The sequence below is a fragment of the Clarias gariepinus genome, chromosome 25 (genome assembly GCF_024256425.1).
Source record: "Clarias gariepinus isolate MV-2021 ecotype Netherlands chromosome 25, CGAR_prim_01v2, whole genome shotgun sequence".
In the NCBI taxonomy this organism is placed as follows: domain Eukaryota; kingdom Metazoa; phylum Chordata; class Actinopteri; order Siluriformes; family Clariidae; genus Clarias; species Clarias gariepinus.
The window spans coordinates 23219431-23237211 of NC_071124.1; the positions used below are offsets into that span (position 1 = coordinate 23219431).

The following is a 17781-nucleotide window of genomic DNA, read 5'->3' on the forward strand; positions in this document are numbered from 1 at the left end:
GACCATGTGCACCCAATGGTTCAAACATTGTATCCTGAATGGCGGTGTCGACAAAGTGGTTTAATGAACATGAAAGTAAAGTAAAGAACACAGTCACCAGATCTAAATATTATTGAGCCACTTTGGGGTGTTTTAAAGGAGCGAGTCAGGAAACGTTTACCTCCACCAGCATCACGTAGTGACCTGGCCACTAGTCTGCAAGAAGACTGTCTCAGACTCCCTCTGGCCACTGTGCAGGACTTGTATCTGTCATTCCCAAGACGAAATGATCCTATATTGGCCGCAAAAGGAGGCCCTACACCATACTAATGAATTATTGTGGTCTAAAACTGGGCATTTCAGTTTCATTGTTCACTGTACATACAGTATGTGTTTCTAAAAGTTGCCGAGACTTTCTTGAACATTGACAGTTGTATCAATTATGAATTTTTAAAACATTTGCTAGCTGATTAGCATAATCTAACCTGGATTTATAAGGGTTTAAAATCATAAAATCAATAATAATTAACACTCTATCTAGCTACCAGTTGATCTAGTTGTGCTAATGTTGGGCTAGCTAATATGAGGTAATAATGCCTGACTTTCGTGAGGATTTTGAATTCGTTTACATTAAAAGTTTCATTAAACCATCAAAGTTGATGAAATATTAATGATAATGAAATCTATTGTATATTGTGCATCAAGAAGAATTTAGTTATACAAAAAAATTTTGCTAATATGAGCTAACCTGCTTAAGTAAAAGAATGTTAAACCATTTTTAAATGTTAAAAATGTTCATGATGCCAACTAGCTAACAAGCTCATTTGAAAGCATTTCTTATTCACATCAATAATTTGCTACTAATAACAATCTAGCTAACATGACTTAACTTGATCATTTAATGGTGTTTAGATCTGATTCTGCTTGTTCACTGTGTTCATTATGCTAGCCAGTTAGCTAAAATGACTAATTCATCTGGATTTCTGGGAGACTCTTTACTGTAGGTCATAGACAAAAAATGATTCTCTTTGCTAAAGCAGAAGCTATCGGCTGACTCTCAGTGGTGGCCAAAAGTATTGAGAAATTCATATTTTAATGATATTCTCTCTTTTTTGTTTTTAAAACAAACAACAAAAAATTATAATAATGACAATGAAGATAAAATAATTTGTTATTTTATGCCTGTTTAACACTTCCCGAAGATCCAGTTTCTTGACTTCCTTCTTTACCATGGTCCTACAGATTTCTATTGGGTTTAGGTCTGGAGATGACCCAGGTCATGGCTTCAGAAGCTGAATACCGTTGTCACCTAGCAAGATTTTTACTAGCTCAGTTCATTAGCACAACACTTCAGTCAGATAGGCTGGAAATAATTAGTAGAATTTTTGTGCATTTTGTGCACAGAGATTCATATGTTTATGGCATATGTTGTCTTAATAATTTTGGCCACCATTGTTGAAGCTAAATTGACCAAGTCTGACAGGATTTGTAGGAGAATTTTCAATACAATTTAAGAACCTTTACTTAATTTTAATAAATGCTACTCATGTTTAGTCATATGCTATGCAACTAGCTAACCTAAGCTAATCTAACTGGATTTAACTGCATTATTATTATTATTATTATTATTATTTTCCATATACTGAAATAATTTAAATTTCATATGTTGTGAAACTAACTAACATGGGCTAATCTGACAGGATTTCTGAGCTAATCTTGTAAACCATTCCATAACTTGGCAAAAATGGTCACTGCTAATTCTATTAAAATAGCTAACCTGAGCGTCTTTGATGATTCCTAAGCTATTTCCATAACTGGTAATAATGTATTAGTGTTTAACACAGTGAAACTAATAAAGCTAAAATGATAGCGTTTTATGTAATATCCACACATCTTAAGACTTATTAAACTTGCTAACCTGAGCCACTTTGACATGATTATTGGTGCCTATTAGTAGTGAGAAAATTATCTGTGGACTGCTGGACCTTGTGAATTTCTCACGGGGTCAATAAAGTATTTATCTATCTGTCTGTCTGATTTCCGACAGAGTTTTAATTAATGTATGTAAACATCCTGCAAACTCTACGCAGTTTGCTAGCATAGGATAATGTGAGAGAATATCTCAGGTAAGGTTACCTGTCTTTGAAATCAACTACTGCTACTTCTAGCACCTAACAAACAAATATAAATTTTGTTGACGTTTCTTAAATATGGCCTCAAATATATGCCTATGAGTACTACTATAAAAACCTTTTGTATTTTAGCATGAAGCTAAGTTCAATCAGGGCTTTGTAGAGGTGAGAGAAATTATATCATATTTCAAAACTAAAATATAATTTTATAAACTTTCTTTTAGCTGCTCCATCTAATCCACACACAACTTGGTACAGGTTTTTTCCTGACACAACCCTCCCATTTTTTTAACTAGGCTTGGGACCAGGACTGCATGCAGTGTTAGCGGGGTTTGAATAGATGATTCTAAGAATAGAGCCCAAATTGTTAAGTTTTAAGAAGTTAAAGAATTATTGCTTGATGTGTCCGCCACACCTCTGCTTACTAGCCGGATCCTAAATGAGCGAGAGGGAGAATCACACAAAAACACATGATGTGTCAAAAGTTTTCTGTTTATTAACAGCAAAGAGAGCATATTTAAGCATTTGGCCAGGTGCCTTGTGTCATATACGCCCTGTACACCAAAAGAACAATTCATTAGCATGTAAGTCATAAAGAAACCTGGAGAAAGACAGATAATAGGAAACACATTAGCATTAGTTTATCGATAGACAAAAGGGTTCCAGCAGACACAGACTCTATTTGTACATATATTCAGGACATGAAGGCATGGTAAAGTTGACATAATATTACATGTTATACATGTTTATATACTATAATGTTCATAATAATAATAATAATACTTATAATAATACTGTAACCTGTCACCTTAATTGCCATCCCAAAATTGTAGCGTAGTGTGTGTGAATGACAATCGAGCGTCAAGCTAGCAACCCCTTAAGTAACTGCAACAGAAATGACGGATATACTGTATCTCCAGGGTTGGGAGTATCCGTCGCCCAATGTGCCGGATGGCACGTGAATAGACCAAAATGTCCATCCTCGTAGTGGTATGATGCTTACTATGGTCTTGTCATACCCTCTATCTCTCGAATTCTCTCTGGTGGGTTGCCACTGTCAACTATAGTACATACCATCGTAAATTACTTATGGGTATTTACCATAGTTCAAAATAGCTCGATCCATTATGGGTAAACCTGCGTCAGTCATTGTCATAAAAATACTGATGCATCTCCTAGATTCAGATATCCTGGTAATATTATCTACATGTGCTTCAAATGAAAGGCTGGAATCTATAATCACACCGAGGTCTTTTACTGTTGCACTCGATGGAACAGGAAGGCCATCTAAAGTTACAGTGTGATCTAAAATCTTACTTCTAGCTAAATGCGGTCCTATGACTATAACTTATCAGGATTAAGCAGAAGGAAGTTTATTAGCATCCAATCTCTTATGTCCTGCACACATTGCTCAACTTTAGTAAGCTGGTTTTTCTAATCTGGTTTTGCTGAGACATATAACAATGCATAACAATGAAAACTAATACCATGTTTATGGATTATGTTGCCTAGAGGAAGCATGTATAAGGAAAAAAGCAGTGGGCCTAAAACTGAACCTTGTGGAACACCAAACTCCACTAGAGAGCATGCAGAATAATAACCATTTAAGTCTACATAATGATAACGATCGGTCAAATAGGATCTGAGCCAGGAGAGGGCTGTACCCTTAATTCCTACTACATTTTCTAATCTGTGAAGAAGAATCCCATGATCAACGGTGTCAAACTCTGCACTGAGGTCGAGTAACACAAGCATAGTTAGACAACCCTGATCAGAGGCCAATTGGAGGTCATTTACTACTTAAACAAGTGCTGTTTCTGTGCTGTGCTGAGGCCTAAATCCTGACTGATACAGTTTCTGCTATTTCTTCGTAGATTTGAGCATAGCTGCTCCGCTACTATCTTTTCGAGAATCTTAGAGATGAACAGGAGGTTTGATATTGGCCTGTAATTGGACAGCTGACAGGGGTCGAGGTCAGGTTTCTTAATAATCGGTTTAATGACTGCTAATTTAAAGGATTTTGGAACATACCCAATGCTGAGCAAGGAATTAATTATTCTCAACAGGGGTTCTGTTTTCAGTCATTGTCATAAAAATACTGTTGCCATCTCCTAGATTCATCCTTCTATCAACATTGTATCAGGTAAACCATTAAACTTTGCATGAAATACATAAAAAGAAGTTTGCTGTCTGTGTCTGGTGTGCTGTGTGTGTTTATGCCGGGAATCTTTGCTGTACAAGAAGTTCTAGTACAGTTTTCTGCCTGCATTATTCAGTATAATCACATCACTAAAATTGCCTGAGCTCTAGGTCACAGGGAGAACCCCATGTTCCGTACATTTTAATCTTCTTCATGTTTCTAACACACCAGATCCAGTTGAGCAACTAATTAATAGTTGTAGCAGGGGTAATGTTTAAACTTGCAGAACAGGGGGTTCTCCGGGAAGAGGCCTGGGACCCTGAAGTCAGTTAATAACTATGATATTAAATGTAAGAAGTAGGGGGAAAAGAAAGCTTTGACTGTCAAGTCTAGTATATGCCATCTCTCTCTCTCTCTCTCTCTCTCTCTCTCTCTCTCTCTCTCTCCCTGTATCATGTATATTGCTTATATTTGTTTACTGCATAATCATGATATGATTATTGTATTTATTGCCCCCTTGGATCATTCGTTTAAGCTCTTGTGTGTCTGAGTTCAAGAATGTGTTTTGTATACTATTTTACCCATAAGCCCTAACCCTTCCAATTAGCATTTTTAAAAAATGTACATCTTTGTACTGTGAAAATCTTAAACCCAGCTTGACTGGAGAGAGATAACCCACTGTACTGTGCTGTATTGTGATCTGAACACTAGGTGGCATAAGATCCTAAAAAATTAAGCATGCAGGTGCAGCGAGCGCTTCTGTTTACAATAACCTGTCATAAGAAAGATACAATATATATTGACAAAAATAATAAAATAAAATATCTCTTGCAATTCTGAAAGGCAGAATGAAGATAAGAGGTTTGTTAGTTACGGATTTGGGGATACTGTTGGGAAGGATGTGAGTTTAAATCCCAGCCCTGTCAATCAGGGCCATTACAACAGTCTTAGTTATAAGTTATGATATAGAACCATCAGTATGTCAACATATAAATAGCAGTCTTAATTATGGAAAAATTATGTTTTGGAAGATGTTTCACCTGGTCTTCTTGTATGTGTTTCTAGTGGTGAGATTCTTCTTAATTTAATTTAATTTAATTTAATGTAATCAAAGATTGCGGATCTTCCTGTTACTGGCGCTATAATGCTAATTAACATTAATTCATCTTATCCTAGCCAAAGTGATGGTGAAATTGGAGTCTATCCCGGGAACGCTGGGTGTGAGAGGGGAGTACATCCTGGGCAAGACGCCACATCATAGGACACCCCACACATATTCACACTTTCATTCACAACTAGGAGGCAACATAGAGTAGCCAATATACGCATTAGTGCGTATAATCTTCTTATTTCATAAACACACAATGCGTTTCACCAACTAGCTGATCATTTTTAAAGATGCTGCGTAGCCTAAAACCGTGATAAAAACATGATAAATCTTGTTTTGCTGGTTTAATATTTGTGCATGACTAAGTGCTGTTTTGTCATTTTTGTGCCCCTGTTGTCACGGCCTAAATCTTAAAATACTGTATGTCACTAAGCAAATTTAAATAAAAATCTGTCAATTTTGATTCAGTTGGGAAGTTTATGCAAATGTGCACTGTACCATATGGCACATCACTTCTGTGTCTTATTAAAGACCATTTCAGTCATTTTAAATTTATAATTTCTTGTTGTTATTTCAAGCAATCTTTTGAAGAGAATTATTTCCAGTCCGGAGACTGGGGAAAAATTTTTCTTTAAACTGAAGAAGGCTTTGCTGCAACAGTAGGAAGTGATGAACAATAAAAAAAAATCCCATTAAAAAGGTGCAATGCTGAAGTTATTACATCATAAAATCAAAGAGCCTATCAGGTTCCAGTATGCAAATGCAGGCTATGAGTCACTTAATACCTGTCACTCAAAATCCAGTTCTTTATTAGCTGAATCTAATATTTTATAAACATTAATAATTATATAAAGTGGTTAGCACTGTGGTCTCGCAGGTCCAGGGTGCAATTCAGACCTCGGGTCTGTGTGCGTGGAGTTCGCATGTTCTCCTTGTGCTTGGTGCGTTTCCTCCCACTAAGCACAGGGAGTCCAAAGATTAGGCTAAAGGGCATTTTAATTTGCCTGTAATCTCCTGGGATAGGCTCCAGACCCCCTCAAGATGCTGTAACAGAATAAGCAGGGTAGAATTAATAAAAGACTGTGATCAGATAGATTTCTACGTTTCACAGGTTTTTTTTTTTTTAAATTGAAGTCTATATATCATATAACTATTGCTTTAAAGTGCAAGAAAAATGTGTGTTTTTGTAAATATCCCTCATTTTTTACAGTGCATCAGTAATGCCACTGAATCCCCTGTTTATTCTTGGCAGAAAATGAGCTTCATTCTGTCTCATGCATAATCATTTCGTATAATTTAATCCACAAACAATCCACGATTTATTAACGTGAAATAAGCAACTCGTCTCCCTTTGATGAAGAAAATTCCATCGCGCAGGCTTTCTCCATAATGAACTCGACTGTGTGCCTGCAGCGGTGGAGGAAATGAAGAGAGAGAACTCGCTTCAGGGTACAGCTTGTCAGCTTGGCTTTTGGTTACATCACACGGATGCCGTGTTGATGTAAAGTATAAGAGACGTACAAGGCATCTGTGGAAACAGGGACGGGACACGGATTCCCACGTTAAACGCGACTGGCAGAAACACGTGAATGTTTAATGCGGCTCCAGCACGTGGATCCGAGCCGCTCTTGATGTGCGGGCCACGTGATCCGCCCACGCCGTGTCAGCAATTTCACAACAGCTTTGTGAAGACTCAAAATCCTCTTTAATCGACTCCCCTCGTTTTCAGGAGTCCCAGGACGCAAAGCGTTTTGATCAACTGAGTGTTACAGTTTCATGGTTTTATGGATTTTACAGTGTTTTACCAACATCGTGCCATGAATAAATAAGTCCGAAGACTGAAAAAAAGGTCTTTAAGCTTGTCTTCAGCTGAAATAGGCTTTTCTGCAACAATAGGTAATGATAAACAAACAAAAAAATCCCATTAAAAAAGTTGCAATGCTGAAGTTATTACATCATAAAATCTAAGAGCCTATCAGGTTCCAGTATGCAAATGCAGGCTATGAGTCACTTAATACTTGTCACTCAAGACCTATTTCTTTATCAGCTGAATCGAATATTTTATAAACATTAATAATTATAAAAAGAAATAACTATATTTTAAAAAAGGGTGGTTAGCACTGTGGTCTCGCAGGTCCAGGGTTCAATTCAAGCCAATTGAATCGAGATTGTGCTGTTGTATGAGAATCCTCATATGTTCAGTACTCGGGCTGCGCCCTCATGCATCACAGCAGTACCGATATTCAGTACAACAGCACTCCCTCTCGTGTGGTATTGCTTAATCAACATCTTCTGACCAATGAGAATTCAGATTTCAACTGGGCGATTTTTGATTTTTGAAAAATGATTATGTCTTAATTTGTACCATAATACCAGTTTGGATTAAAAATATATATATTTAATTTTTTTAATAGACGTTGCCCATCTTTATTAGCTTTACATGTCAAACAAGGACACCACTTACAGTCAGAACTTCTAATGCTTTTTAAAGCCTTTTTTATTTAAGATGACCTTTATAAGGTTCTTTTATTATAAGAAGCTTATCATAAGAACCTTAAATAGTTCCCTTATAAATAAATATTTTTTAAACATTTGCGTCAACAATCTTGCATAATTGATCAGAAGCAGTCTGGGTTTATCAGTTCCAGACACCACATGCAGTTAAATTCAGTATTAGCGTTACTTTATTACTTCGGCTGCTGTTAAATATTCCATCTAACTGAAAGCTCATTGTGCAATTCACTGGAGAGAAATTGGATACGAGTGACAGCACTTAGGTCCACCCACACTCTTAGAAGGAAAATTCCCCCTGTACATTTCAGGGTAGGAACGCTTGTCTCTTGGGTTGTGTTCTTAAGTGCACCTTACTTCATTACCAGGGAAAGCCGAACGTAGCACGACACGTAACTCATTACAGGTACATAATTGGACCTTAGGGATTGGTACCTTTACAAGGATATTTACATTTGTACCTTGGGGAAGTTGGGGCTGGTTCATGTTTAAACAGAAAGTTCTCAGGGAACCTCCAGTGAAGTGTGAAAATGTGGAGTGTTTGTGGGGTGTTTTTTATGATGGTCCACTCATCTGTAAGCTGTCCAATGAGATGGCAGTATTGTGATGAGTCAGTGATTGGCTAAAGTGTGTTTCTTTTGTATTGCAAGCAGAATGGCCTCACACTTTCATTTCGTCCAGGGTGTTTTTGTCCTAATGATGATCATGTACTGTAGTCTTATCAATTCCCAGTCCTTTTGTAGGACCCTGAGGACAGAGCTGGTGTTTTTTCTGAAATGCCTCACCTCTCTCTCTCTCTCTCTGGTGCTCTCCTTCCTGACCTTCTACAGCGAATGATGTTCAGTAATAAGAAGTATTTTAGAACCATGGGAATTCCTACACATACAGCATATACAGTACTTAAAGGTTTTAAAGCTTTTTTCCTTACTAGCTCAGGTGCTTGAACCATAATTTTTCACTTTTTCCAACCTCTGGTTTTTTTTTGACATTGTGAAAGAATTATGGCATAAAAATATAATAATAATAGTAATTATTATTATTATAAAACCAGTCCTTAGATGTACTGATTCACCTCCTCTTCCCATATAGATTGCAGCTGAGCACAACGACTGGCTTCACCACCTCTTATTAATATGGCCTCATTTCTGGAAATAAAATATTCACATATAAATACATACATTTTTAATGCATAAGAAATAATTTCCATTTCATGATGTCTTTGCATGGCACATGGCATGGTGACGCATTAAACCGTGGGTTGATTGGCATTTCAAAATTGTTCTTGATGTATGTTTGGGTGTGTGGGTGTACAGTATGTGCTGGTGTCCTAACATGGGCATTGACCCCATCAATCGTTGTGCCCTAAATGCCCTGGATTGTGCTTCAGGCCTCCCAAGACTCTGCACGGGATAAGTGGTATTGACAATGGATAGATGGATGGATACATTTTTTTGAAAAAAATTAAACAAATGACATTGCAAATACTACAGTACTGATCTTAGGCTAAGCTAAAAAGTTAAAGCGCTGTACCAAAAGGATTTAAGCTCAGTTCTCAAGACTGGAGGGAGTTGAAGCGATATTGCCACTGTTCTACGATGACCAATAAAGATTTTGTCCTTCCCTGTGTAAATACATGATTTAGCAAATAGTAAACAGCTTTGAGGAATCTCAGAGCAGATAAAAGGTTTGTTATGAGAGAAATCCTCACTGTGGTACAAAACATTCAGGGTTTAAACACTTACATTTAATAGTCTTCATAATAACCAGTGAATCTGATAAATCGATTCAGGGTCGACTCGATGTTACTGAATCATCTAGTGAGTTTACAGAATGAACCGCTGCTCTGCTGCCCCGTGTGCATTAGAATGCAGGTTGGATGAATAAATAAATGGATGGATATATAACCAAGGACTATAGGCCCTTTATAGCCAAATTAAACTCTCATTTCGCCTGGTCTATTCTAATATGAATTATTTATCAACATTATTTTTAAATGCTATTTATTTATTTATTTATTTATTAATATTTTTTCTTTTAACCTTCAGTGTAGAACACTTTGGAATTTTTGACTCTGAAACGTGTTGGGGTTGGATGAAAAAAAATGCATGGATGATAACTAAGTGTATAGTATTGTTAATTTATGGATGGATTTGGTTCACATGTGTATGGATAGATGAGTGGAGAGATAAATGGGCAGTTAGAAGGAAGAGTGGGTGAATAGAATGATGGATGGATATGGGTATATGATTAAGTGGATAGAGGGATGAATATAGGGATGAATGGATGAGTGGATAGGTGCGTGGGTGAGTGGATAAACAGATTGGGATGTTGAGAAAAGATTATATAAATGGGTAAATAGATGAATTGATTTAGAGTTAATTTTTGATTGACTGAATATTATTGTCAATTTATGGATGATTGAGTTTACATGTACAAGGATAGATGAGTGGATGGATTAATGGGCAGATGGAAAGATAAGTGGCTACATAGATAGATGAATGGATATGGGTGTATGGTTTAGTGGATGTATATATGGATGGATAGATGGATGGATGGATGGATCATGGGTTAGTAGTTAAGTAAATAGATGGATTTGATGTTGAAAAAAGATAAGATGTATGGATGAACGGACGGATGGATCAATTGCTCATGTGCACATGTGCAAGGATAGATGAGTGGAGGGATTATTGGGCAGATGAAAGAATAAGTGGGTACATAGATAAATGAATGGGTATTGGCGTATTGTTTGGTAGATAGAGAAATGGATGGATGGATGGATGGATGGATGGATGGATGGATGAATGGATGGATGGATGGATGGATGCATGGATGGATGGGTGGGTGCATGGGTGGGTAGGTAAGTTGATAGATGGATTGGGATGTGTGAATGTATTGTTGGATTGGGGTGGGATAAGTGTATGGATGGATGGATGGGGTGTTGATGGATGACTGGATGATATGGGTGATAAGTATGGATGTATAGATGGATGGATGGATGGAAAGGATAAGTGGTGGGATGGATGGGATTAAACACATTGTCATATTGCAATATGCTTAGATGGATGGCTGGATGATAGATGAATGGATATTTTGGGTGTTATGGTCTGAGGGTTGGATGTGTTAGTGAATGGATGGATGGGAGGGTAAAGAGATAGATTGATGGATGGATGAATAGTTGTGTTAAAATATGCTTAGGTAGATAGATGTGTGGATGGATGGATGGATGGATGGATGGATGGATGGAGTTAAACACATTGGTATATTGCAATATGGTTAGATGGATGGCTGGAGGATGGATGAATGGATATATACAGTAGGGTGTTATGGTCTGAAAGATAGATTTGTGAGTGAATAAATGGATGGATAGATGGATGGATTGATGACAGTAGCACACTACTGTTGTCTTTTTCATATTACCAAAGTGAATCTGCTTAATTGATTGATTGATTGATTGATTTGGAAGTGCTTTAATGCGGTAACATCTACTAATCAGCTCAGAGTGATCATTAATCACTACTATCAGATCCATGCATCCGAAGACTGAATAGACGGCTGGATAGATAGATGGACAGAAAAGAAGCAGGGAGAGATGATTAACATTTTTTAAATATAAGCAGAGTAAATGTATTCAGCGTTGATGGAGGAACGAACAAGCAATCTTGCTGAATCAGCTAATCAGCTCGGAGATTAAATTACCTCCCTCCAGGATGCAGATAGATTGATGGATGGGTAGATAGTTGGAGGAAAGACAGGATTGTGAACACTATCCTTAGATCTAGTCGTGGCCAGCGCTATAGCATGAATGCCCATAACCCTCACCTCTTTTTTTTTTTTTTTTTTTTTTGAATAAGCCATGTCGGTTTGAAGGATGCATGTTGCATAATGGAGGGTGGCAGTCGTAAAATAGACTTGAAGGTAATTGATGAGACACTGTACTGTACATCCCCATTAGCCTCTGTCTGTCCCTCTCTCTCTTTCCCTCTCCGTCTGTCTCTATACCTATCTACCTCTATTGATGTTTCTCTCTTTCCCTCCATCCTCCTTCTTTCTGTGTCTGCCCCCTCATCCAAAACTCGATCACGTATGGTTGCGTAAGGGAGAGTGAGGAGCGTCGCGCACAACCGCTTGTCTGTCTGGGAGAGAGAGAGAGAGAGAGAGAGGGGGGAGAGAGAGCGCGCGCAGGCTCAGTGAAAGCCCTTTCATCTCCACTGTTACTGTGCAAGAGAACACACTTGAACCTGCTCTCTCCGTGCACGCACCTTTCTCATGTTCAGAGATACATTTATATGTATATTGTTTTTTTCTTCTTCTTCTTCTTCTTCTCGATTTGTCTGAGGAGGATAAGTGATGTTTCATATCCATCATTTGTAAAGTGGGAGCTTTACAACAGCCAGCCCTGGTGACGCTTTACCCATCTCATCCTGAGCTTTTGGAGGATGTAGACGCGCAATTTTGGGGGATTTTGAGCTCCAGTTATCCACCTGGATCACCTGCACCCTCCTGGCACGTGCCTGTTTTTTTTTTTTTTTCTTTTCTTCTTTACATCTAAAAAAGCATTCGCAAATGTTTAACAGAAAACCTGCTCATGCACTTTGCATGAGACTGGAGCATGCAAGTGTAGCTGTTTGATTTAGGTTGTTTTTTTGTTTTTTTTTTAAAGAAAAAAAAAATCACAAAACAAAACAAAACAAAAATCAACAACACAATGACATCTGGTTAAAAGTGAGCTTTTTTTTTTCTACCTTTCTTCCTTTCTTCCTCTCACCGGTATTGCGTAACGGGGTTGCATCCCGTACCGACTCGGAGGAAGGGTTAGAGGGGCGAGAACAGGTGGGTGACCGAGAGGGGAGAGTGAGAGTGTGTGTGTGTGTGTGTGTAAAAGAGAGAAAGAGTGAGTGAGAGAGATAAAGAGAAAGAGAGACAATGGCTGCGATCGCGAGCTCCCTGATCCGCCAGAAGCGTCAGGCACGCGAGTCCAACAGCGACCGGGTTTCGGCGTCCAAGCGGCGCGCGAGCCCCAGCAAGGACCCGCGCTCCCTGTGCGAGCGCCATTTCCTCGGCGTCTTCGGTAAAGTGCGCTGCTGCAGCGGCAAGAAAAGACCCGTGCGCCGGCGACCAGGTCGGTCCCTGTCGGTGTCATTTCTTTAATTTCTTTGGGGAAAAAAAAAAAAATTATATATATATATATATCCACCTGTTTTAGGGGTCACGTGTTGGATAGGTGTGTCACGATATCCACAAATGCACGTGCTGGTTTATTTAAGAGAGAGAGATATCTTTATGAGAATGCCTTATTGATCAGAACTGATTGCATGCAAATTGATTCAGTAATGCACTTTGATTTGATTGATGCTGTCATGTTAAAAAAATGATCACTTTTTTGTAATAATGCATATTAAATCATTATTGCAAAATGCACATCTACAGTATGTATGGTGGCAATATTATAATTATTACTAAATTATTTTTTTGACAACCCATCACACACACACACACAAATGCAATAATGCATCGTCTTATGTCTTGATGCAATAGATCTTCGGATCTCTGAGGCAGCTGTGCATGCATCGCCTGCCCTCTTTGTGCTCGCTGTAAAATCACATGCAAAAGCATCAACTTTACAGAGATGCTGTTTTTAATAGTGCAACAGTGCTATTTCATTTATTTATTTATTTTTAAACAAAAAAAAAAAACAAACAAACAGCAGGGCAGAGTGGCACCGCAGTGCACCAAGGCTCGCCTAGATGAAATGTTTTAATGGTAAATGTTTATCACATAGAATGAGAGAAGAGAGAGGGAGAGAGAGACAGAGAAAGAGCCTTACTGCAGTGTGGGGAGGGATGCTGTGATCAGATGCATCGATGAGCATGGTCTCGCTGCCCACCGAGCCACGCCATCATCTTTTTTTTTTCTTTGCACAGGAAAAAAAAAATGGCATGATGCTTGTAAAGCTGGGGAGGAGGGAAACGGGAAAAGAAGCATACAGCTTTTTTTTTCCGTCTCCCATAATTATCAATAGCATCTATCTTGTCCATTGAGGGAGAGAGCGAGAAAGCGGGACAGAAAGAGAAAGAAAGATACAGAAAGAAAGAGAGAGAGAGACATTAATAAATACCTCCAAAAAAACTACAGGTTGAATAAAAAAATAAGTAAAAAAAAACAGCTGTTGCTGGAGAATGTCTGTGTATAAAAAAATGCAATGTTGTTTTTCCTTCTCCCCGTAAGATGCGCCCTCGAAACCTCCACAGGTGTCCCGTAAGGGCATCAGGCTAGGTCAGTACCTCAGCCTTCATCAGTGTGCTTTGTCTTTCTAGTCACCACTCCATTTCGAGCTCATGTCGATCCTTTTCTTTTTTTTTCACGCTGGGGAGGGAGGGGGCTAGCGCTTGTATTATAACAGCAGCCACCTCTTGTCTGGTCGGGTGTTTTTGTCTGTCTCTCAGTTTTCTTGCTCCTTGTTTGTCTCGTCCCTCCTTCCACTTCTTTTAGGAAGTCGTCTGTTTCAGAGGTTCCTCCATCTTTTCTGTCTGCCACTTTTTTTCTTTTCTTTTTTTTTCTTTTTTATTTCATCCGCCCCTGGGTCTCGTAAAATATACTATACAGTATATATATAAACACATACATACTTACATATATGTTCTGTCCTGCATTTCTGTAACGGCGTTGATCTGTAACGAGTATCGCCGCGAGGGCTTCCCAAGTGGGGGTGGGGGTGGGCGGGGTGGGGGGAAGGGGGCATCTGTGGGGAGTGTGCCGTGTCCTGATGTTGTCATGTTTTCTAGTGACTTCCGGTGATCATTCGCCATTTCATGGTCATAACCATAACGTCATCTGTCACCATGTTGTACTGGAATATAAGTGTTTGTTGATATTCAACGTTAGACATGATGCACAGTACAGTATACACACACACACACACACACACACAAATAAGTACTGAAACATGTCACAAAACATCATGGATAATTGTGATGACCACAAATTATTCACAAACGCACCCCTAAAGTCTTTGTCACATTGTCCTCGGTTTAGGGTCATTTCCTCTGAGTCGCCTTTTTTTTATGGATCTGTGGTTTCATTGCCAGTCCTGATGGGCTCATCGGAGTGATTGATAGCCCTTTCCACCTGTCTCCGCCAGATAAATGGAGTCAGTGATAAATGCCTCAGCTTTTTCTCCTCAAACTTCTCTGATCTTGACCATCCTGTACAGCTATGGGACTTCTCCCATGCTCAACCACCTCTCAGTCATCTCCATCAGGAAACACTAGTCACTGCATCCGGTGTTTCTCCTCCTAGTCTCCGTAATGAACATCAGACAAGGTCCTAAAAAGAAAGAAAAAAAATTGATAGAATGATTTTAAAATATATTTAACAATATATAGCCCAGACACTTCAAACTCTCCCTTTTACACAAAACCTGAAAACGCCACTTAGGATCGGAGTCTGATTTTAAACATTGGGTTTGTCCTGGGGCGCGTCTCTCTTTTTTTTGTTTTGTCTCTGCAGAGCCGCAGCTGAAAGGGATTGTGACCCGGCTGTTCAGCCAGCAAGGCTTCTACTTGCAGATGCAGCCGGATGGAACCATTGATGGCAGCAAGGACGAGAACAGCGACTACAGTGAGTAGAACTGGTCTCAGAGATCTGCAAGAAACAGCTGGAATTTTGAAATAATCCTGGATGGTTGTCTTCGATCCGTGTATTATATTATACTCAGGGCTCTAGTAGACATGCCTAGTTTCCCTCCATCACACAAGATGGTGCTTTAAATGTAGAATTTGTCAGGTGTTGCTAATTCCTGGTTGATGATTATTTGCTCATCTTTAAGGAAGGATTATCTTGGACTTTTGGAGTCAATGACGCTCCAGATGGTCGTTAAGAAAAAAAAAATGGCCCAGAAAAGCCTTTTGTGTAGAAACTAATAGTCGATAAGGATAAACACACACTATTTAATCAAGCGTACAAATTACACAGATGGATAGATGGCAGATACATATGTTTATTTATTTATTTATTTGTTTTACAACTTTTTTCATTAAGATGTTTGATTTTTAGAAGAAATACAGCATGAACCCACTGTAAGGCAAGTATTAGTATGAAAGAGGATTAGGACCATCCAAAAACTTAATTATATATAATTTTAATTACATTTAAAATTTTATTTCATTTCAGAAGGGTTTATCTTAGAAAATCCTAGAATCTTAGGGAAAATGTCAGAACTTTTACATATACTAGTGGGAAAAAACAAGTAGGTTTTTTGGATTTATTAAAATTCTGTCGTTTTTCTTTAATATTCCAACTATAATCCCAGAATTCTGAACTTTTTCTAAGACAAAAAAAATTCTAAGTAGAAAGCCTGAACCTACAGTATATAATCCTAATCCTAATCATCTTCAGTATATTATAGACTTGAAACAATAAAAATGCATGCATAAATACATTAATAAATAACAAATATCTTCTTGCCATTTAAAGTCTTTTTTTTACAAGTTAACACTCCTCTGGTTTAATTCCTATTCCAAACCTGCTGTTTCAGTGTCTATGTAAATGAGTTCATGCTGAGTCACATCTCTTCAGAGAATAACAGAGCTGAGCAACAAGCCAGGGGAGGGGCTCGTTTTATATGAGGTCACATTAGGAGGAAAATCTAATCGCCTTGTTTAAACGCTGGTCAATACAAAAATGGGAAGAGAGGACAAAAAGCGGGGAATTATTTATTTATTTATTTTTATTTTTTTGCTTACACACACACAGACACACACTAGAGACCCATCTAAACATCCAAAGATGATTAAAAAGAAATTTTCCACTACTTTCACATCTAATATCCTAACCATCAGTCATTATGATAATTCCCCTAACAAGTGCAGTGATTTATAGTTTTGCAGTTTAAAGTTTCAGCTGTGCACAATTGAATAAATTATGGGTTAATTAGAAGATAATAGCTGTGAGTTTAGGGAGTTTTGTTTTTTAATTGCTTGTTTTTAATTGGAGAGTTGAGCAAAGTTGAAAGCAGGTGTCTTGAACTGAAATCGTCAAATAAACGCAGTTAAAAAATGTCTCGTGTGCACTCAAATGAGATCTGGGAAAAAAGCAACAGTATTCGACCAACTCAGTGGTTTATTGCCAGAGAGCTTCATTCTGAAAGATGAGTCATGGTTCCTCTTAGCAGTCTCACCTCTAACCTTAAAGCGGGTGGATACAGACATGCAGAAAATGGTCACGTCCTCATGGAAGCATCCTGGTGGGAAAAAACCAGACGGCAGAAAAAAAAAAAATTCAGAGAAGGATAAGAAAAAGAGGGGGGGGGGGTGCTTTTGGGGCATCATTTTGCAAAGAAAACAGTATGTTATGAGAATATACAGTACGTTAGAGATGGATCTTGTAATAAAGAACAGACTAGGAATGTAGCGAAGGAACAATCTTCAGGATTCATCATCATCTTCTGTTGCTATTTCAAAGCTGCGTTCCCTCCATGGGGCAACAAACAGACGCTACGTTTACAAAGTCGCTCAAGCTGCTCTACAAGACTATGCCGTAAAACTAGAGACACTGCGTTAAACTTCCAGACCATGGCCATTTCCTTTCACGCAAGATAATTAATCTAAACGCATAGACATACAGTACTGTTTAAAAGTCCTGAGCCAGCCCTCATCACTTCATGTTAAATGATGTAGATTAAATTAAAGAAATAGAATGTCAAGCCTTTATTTGTCACATATACTGTACATTACTGCACAGTGAAATTTTTTCTTCGCATATCCCAGCAAAGTTAGGGTCAGAGTGCAGGGTCAGCCATGAGACCGCACCCCTGGAGGAGATAGGGTCAAGGGCTTTGAAGCGATAGCAACCTGGCAATCTGGAGATACATTGGCAACCTGGTGGAGCTGGGGCTTTAACCATCAACCTTCTAT

At 38.4% G+C, this 17781-nt stretch overlaps 1 protein-coding gene across 4 annotated transcripts in view; it reads left to right on the plus strand.

The window, feature by feature from the left end:
* Positions 1-17781, plus strand: part of fgf12a (fibroblast growth factor 12a) — a 67505-nt gene that overhangs the window by 23359 nt on the left and 26365 nt on the right. For 2 of the 4 annotated variants that reach the window (XM_053487043.1, XM_053487041.1), the window contains exon 2: positions 15377-15487. In XM_053487043.1, the coding sequence (XP_053343018.1) occupies positions 15377-15487 (111 nt within the window). Of the gene's footprint in view, positions 1-12571; positions 12990-14095; positions 14144-15376; positions 15488-17781 lie in introns of those variants that run through there. The other 2 variants (XM_053487039.1, XM_053487040.1) reach the window with 2 other exon arrangements.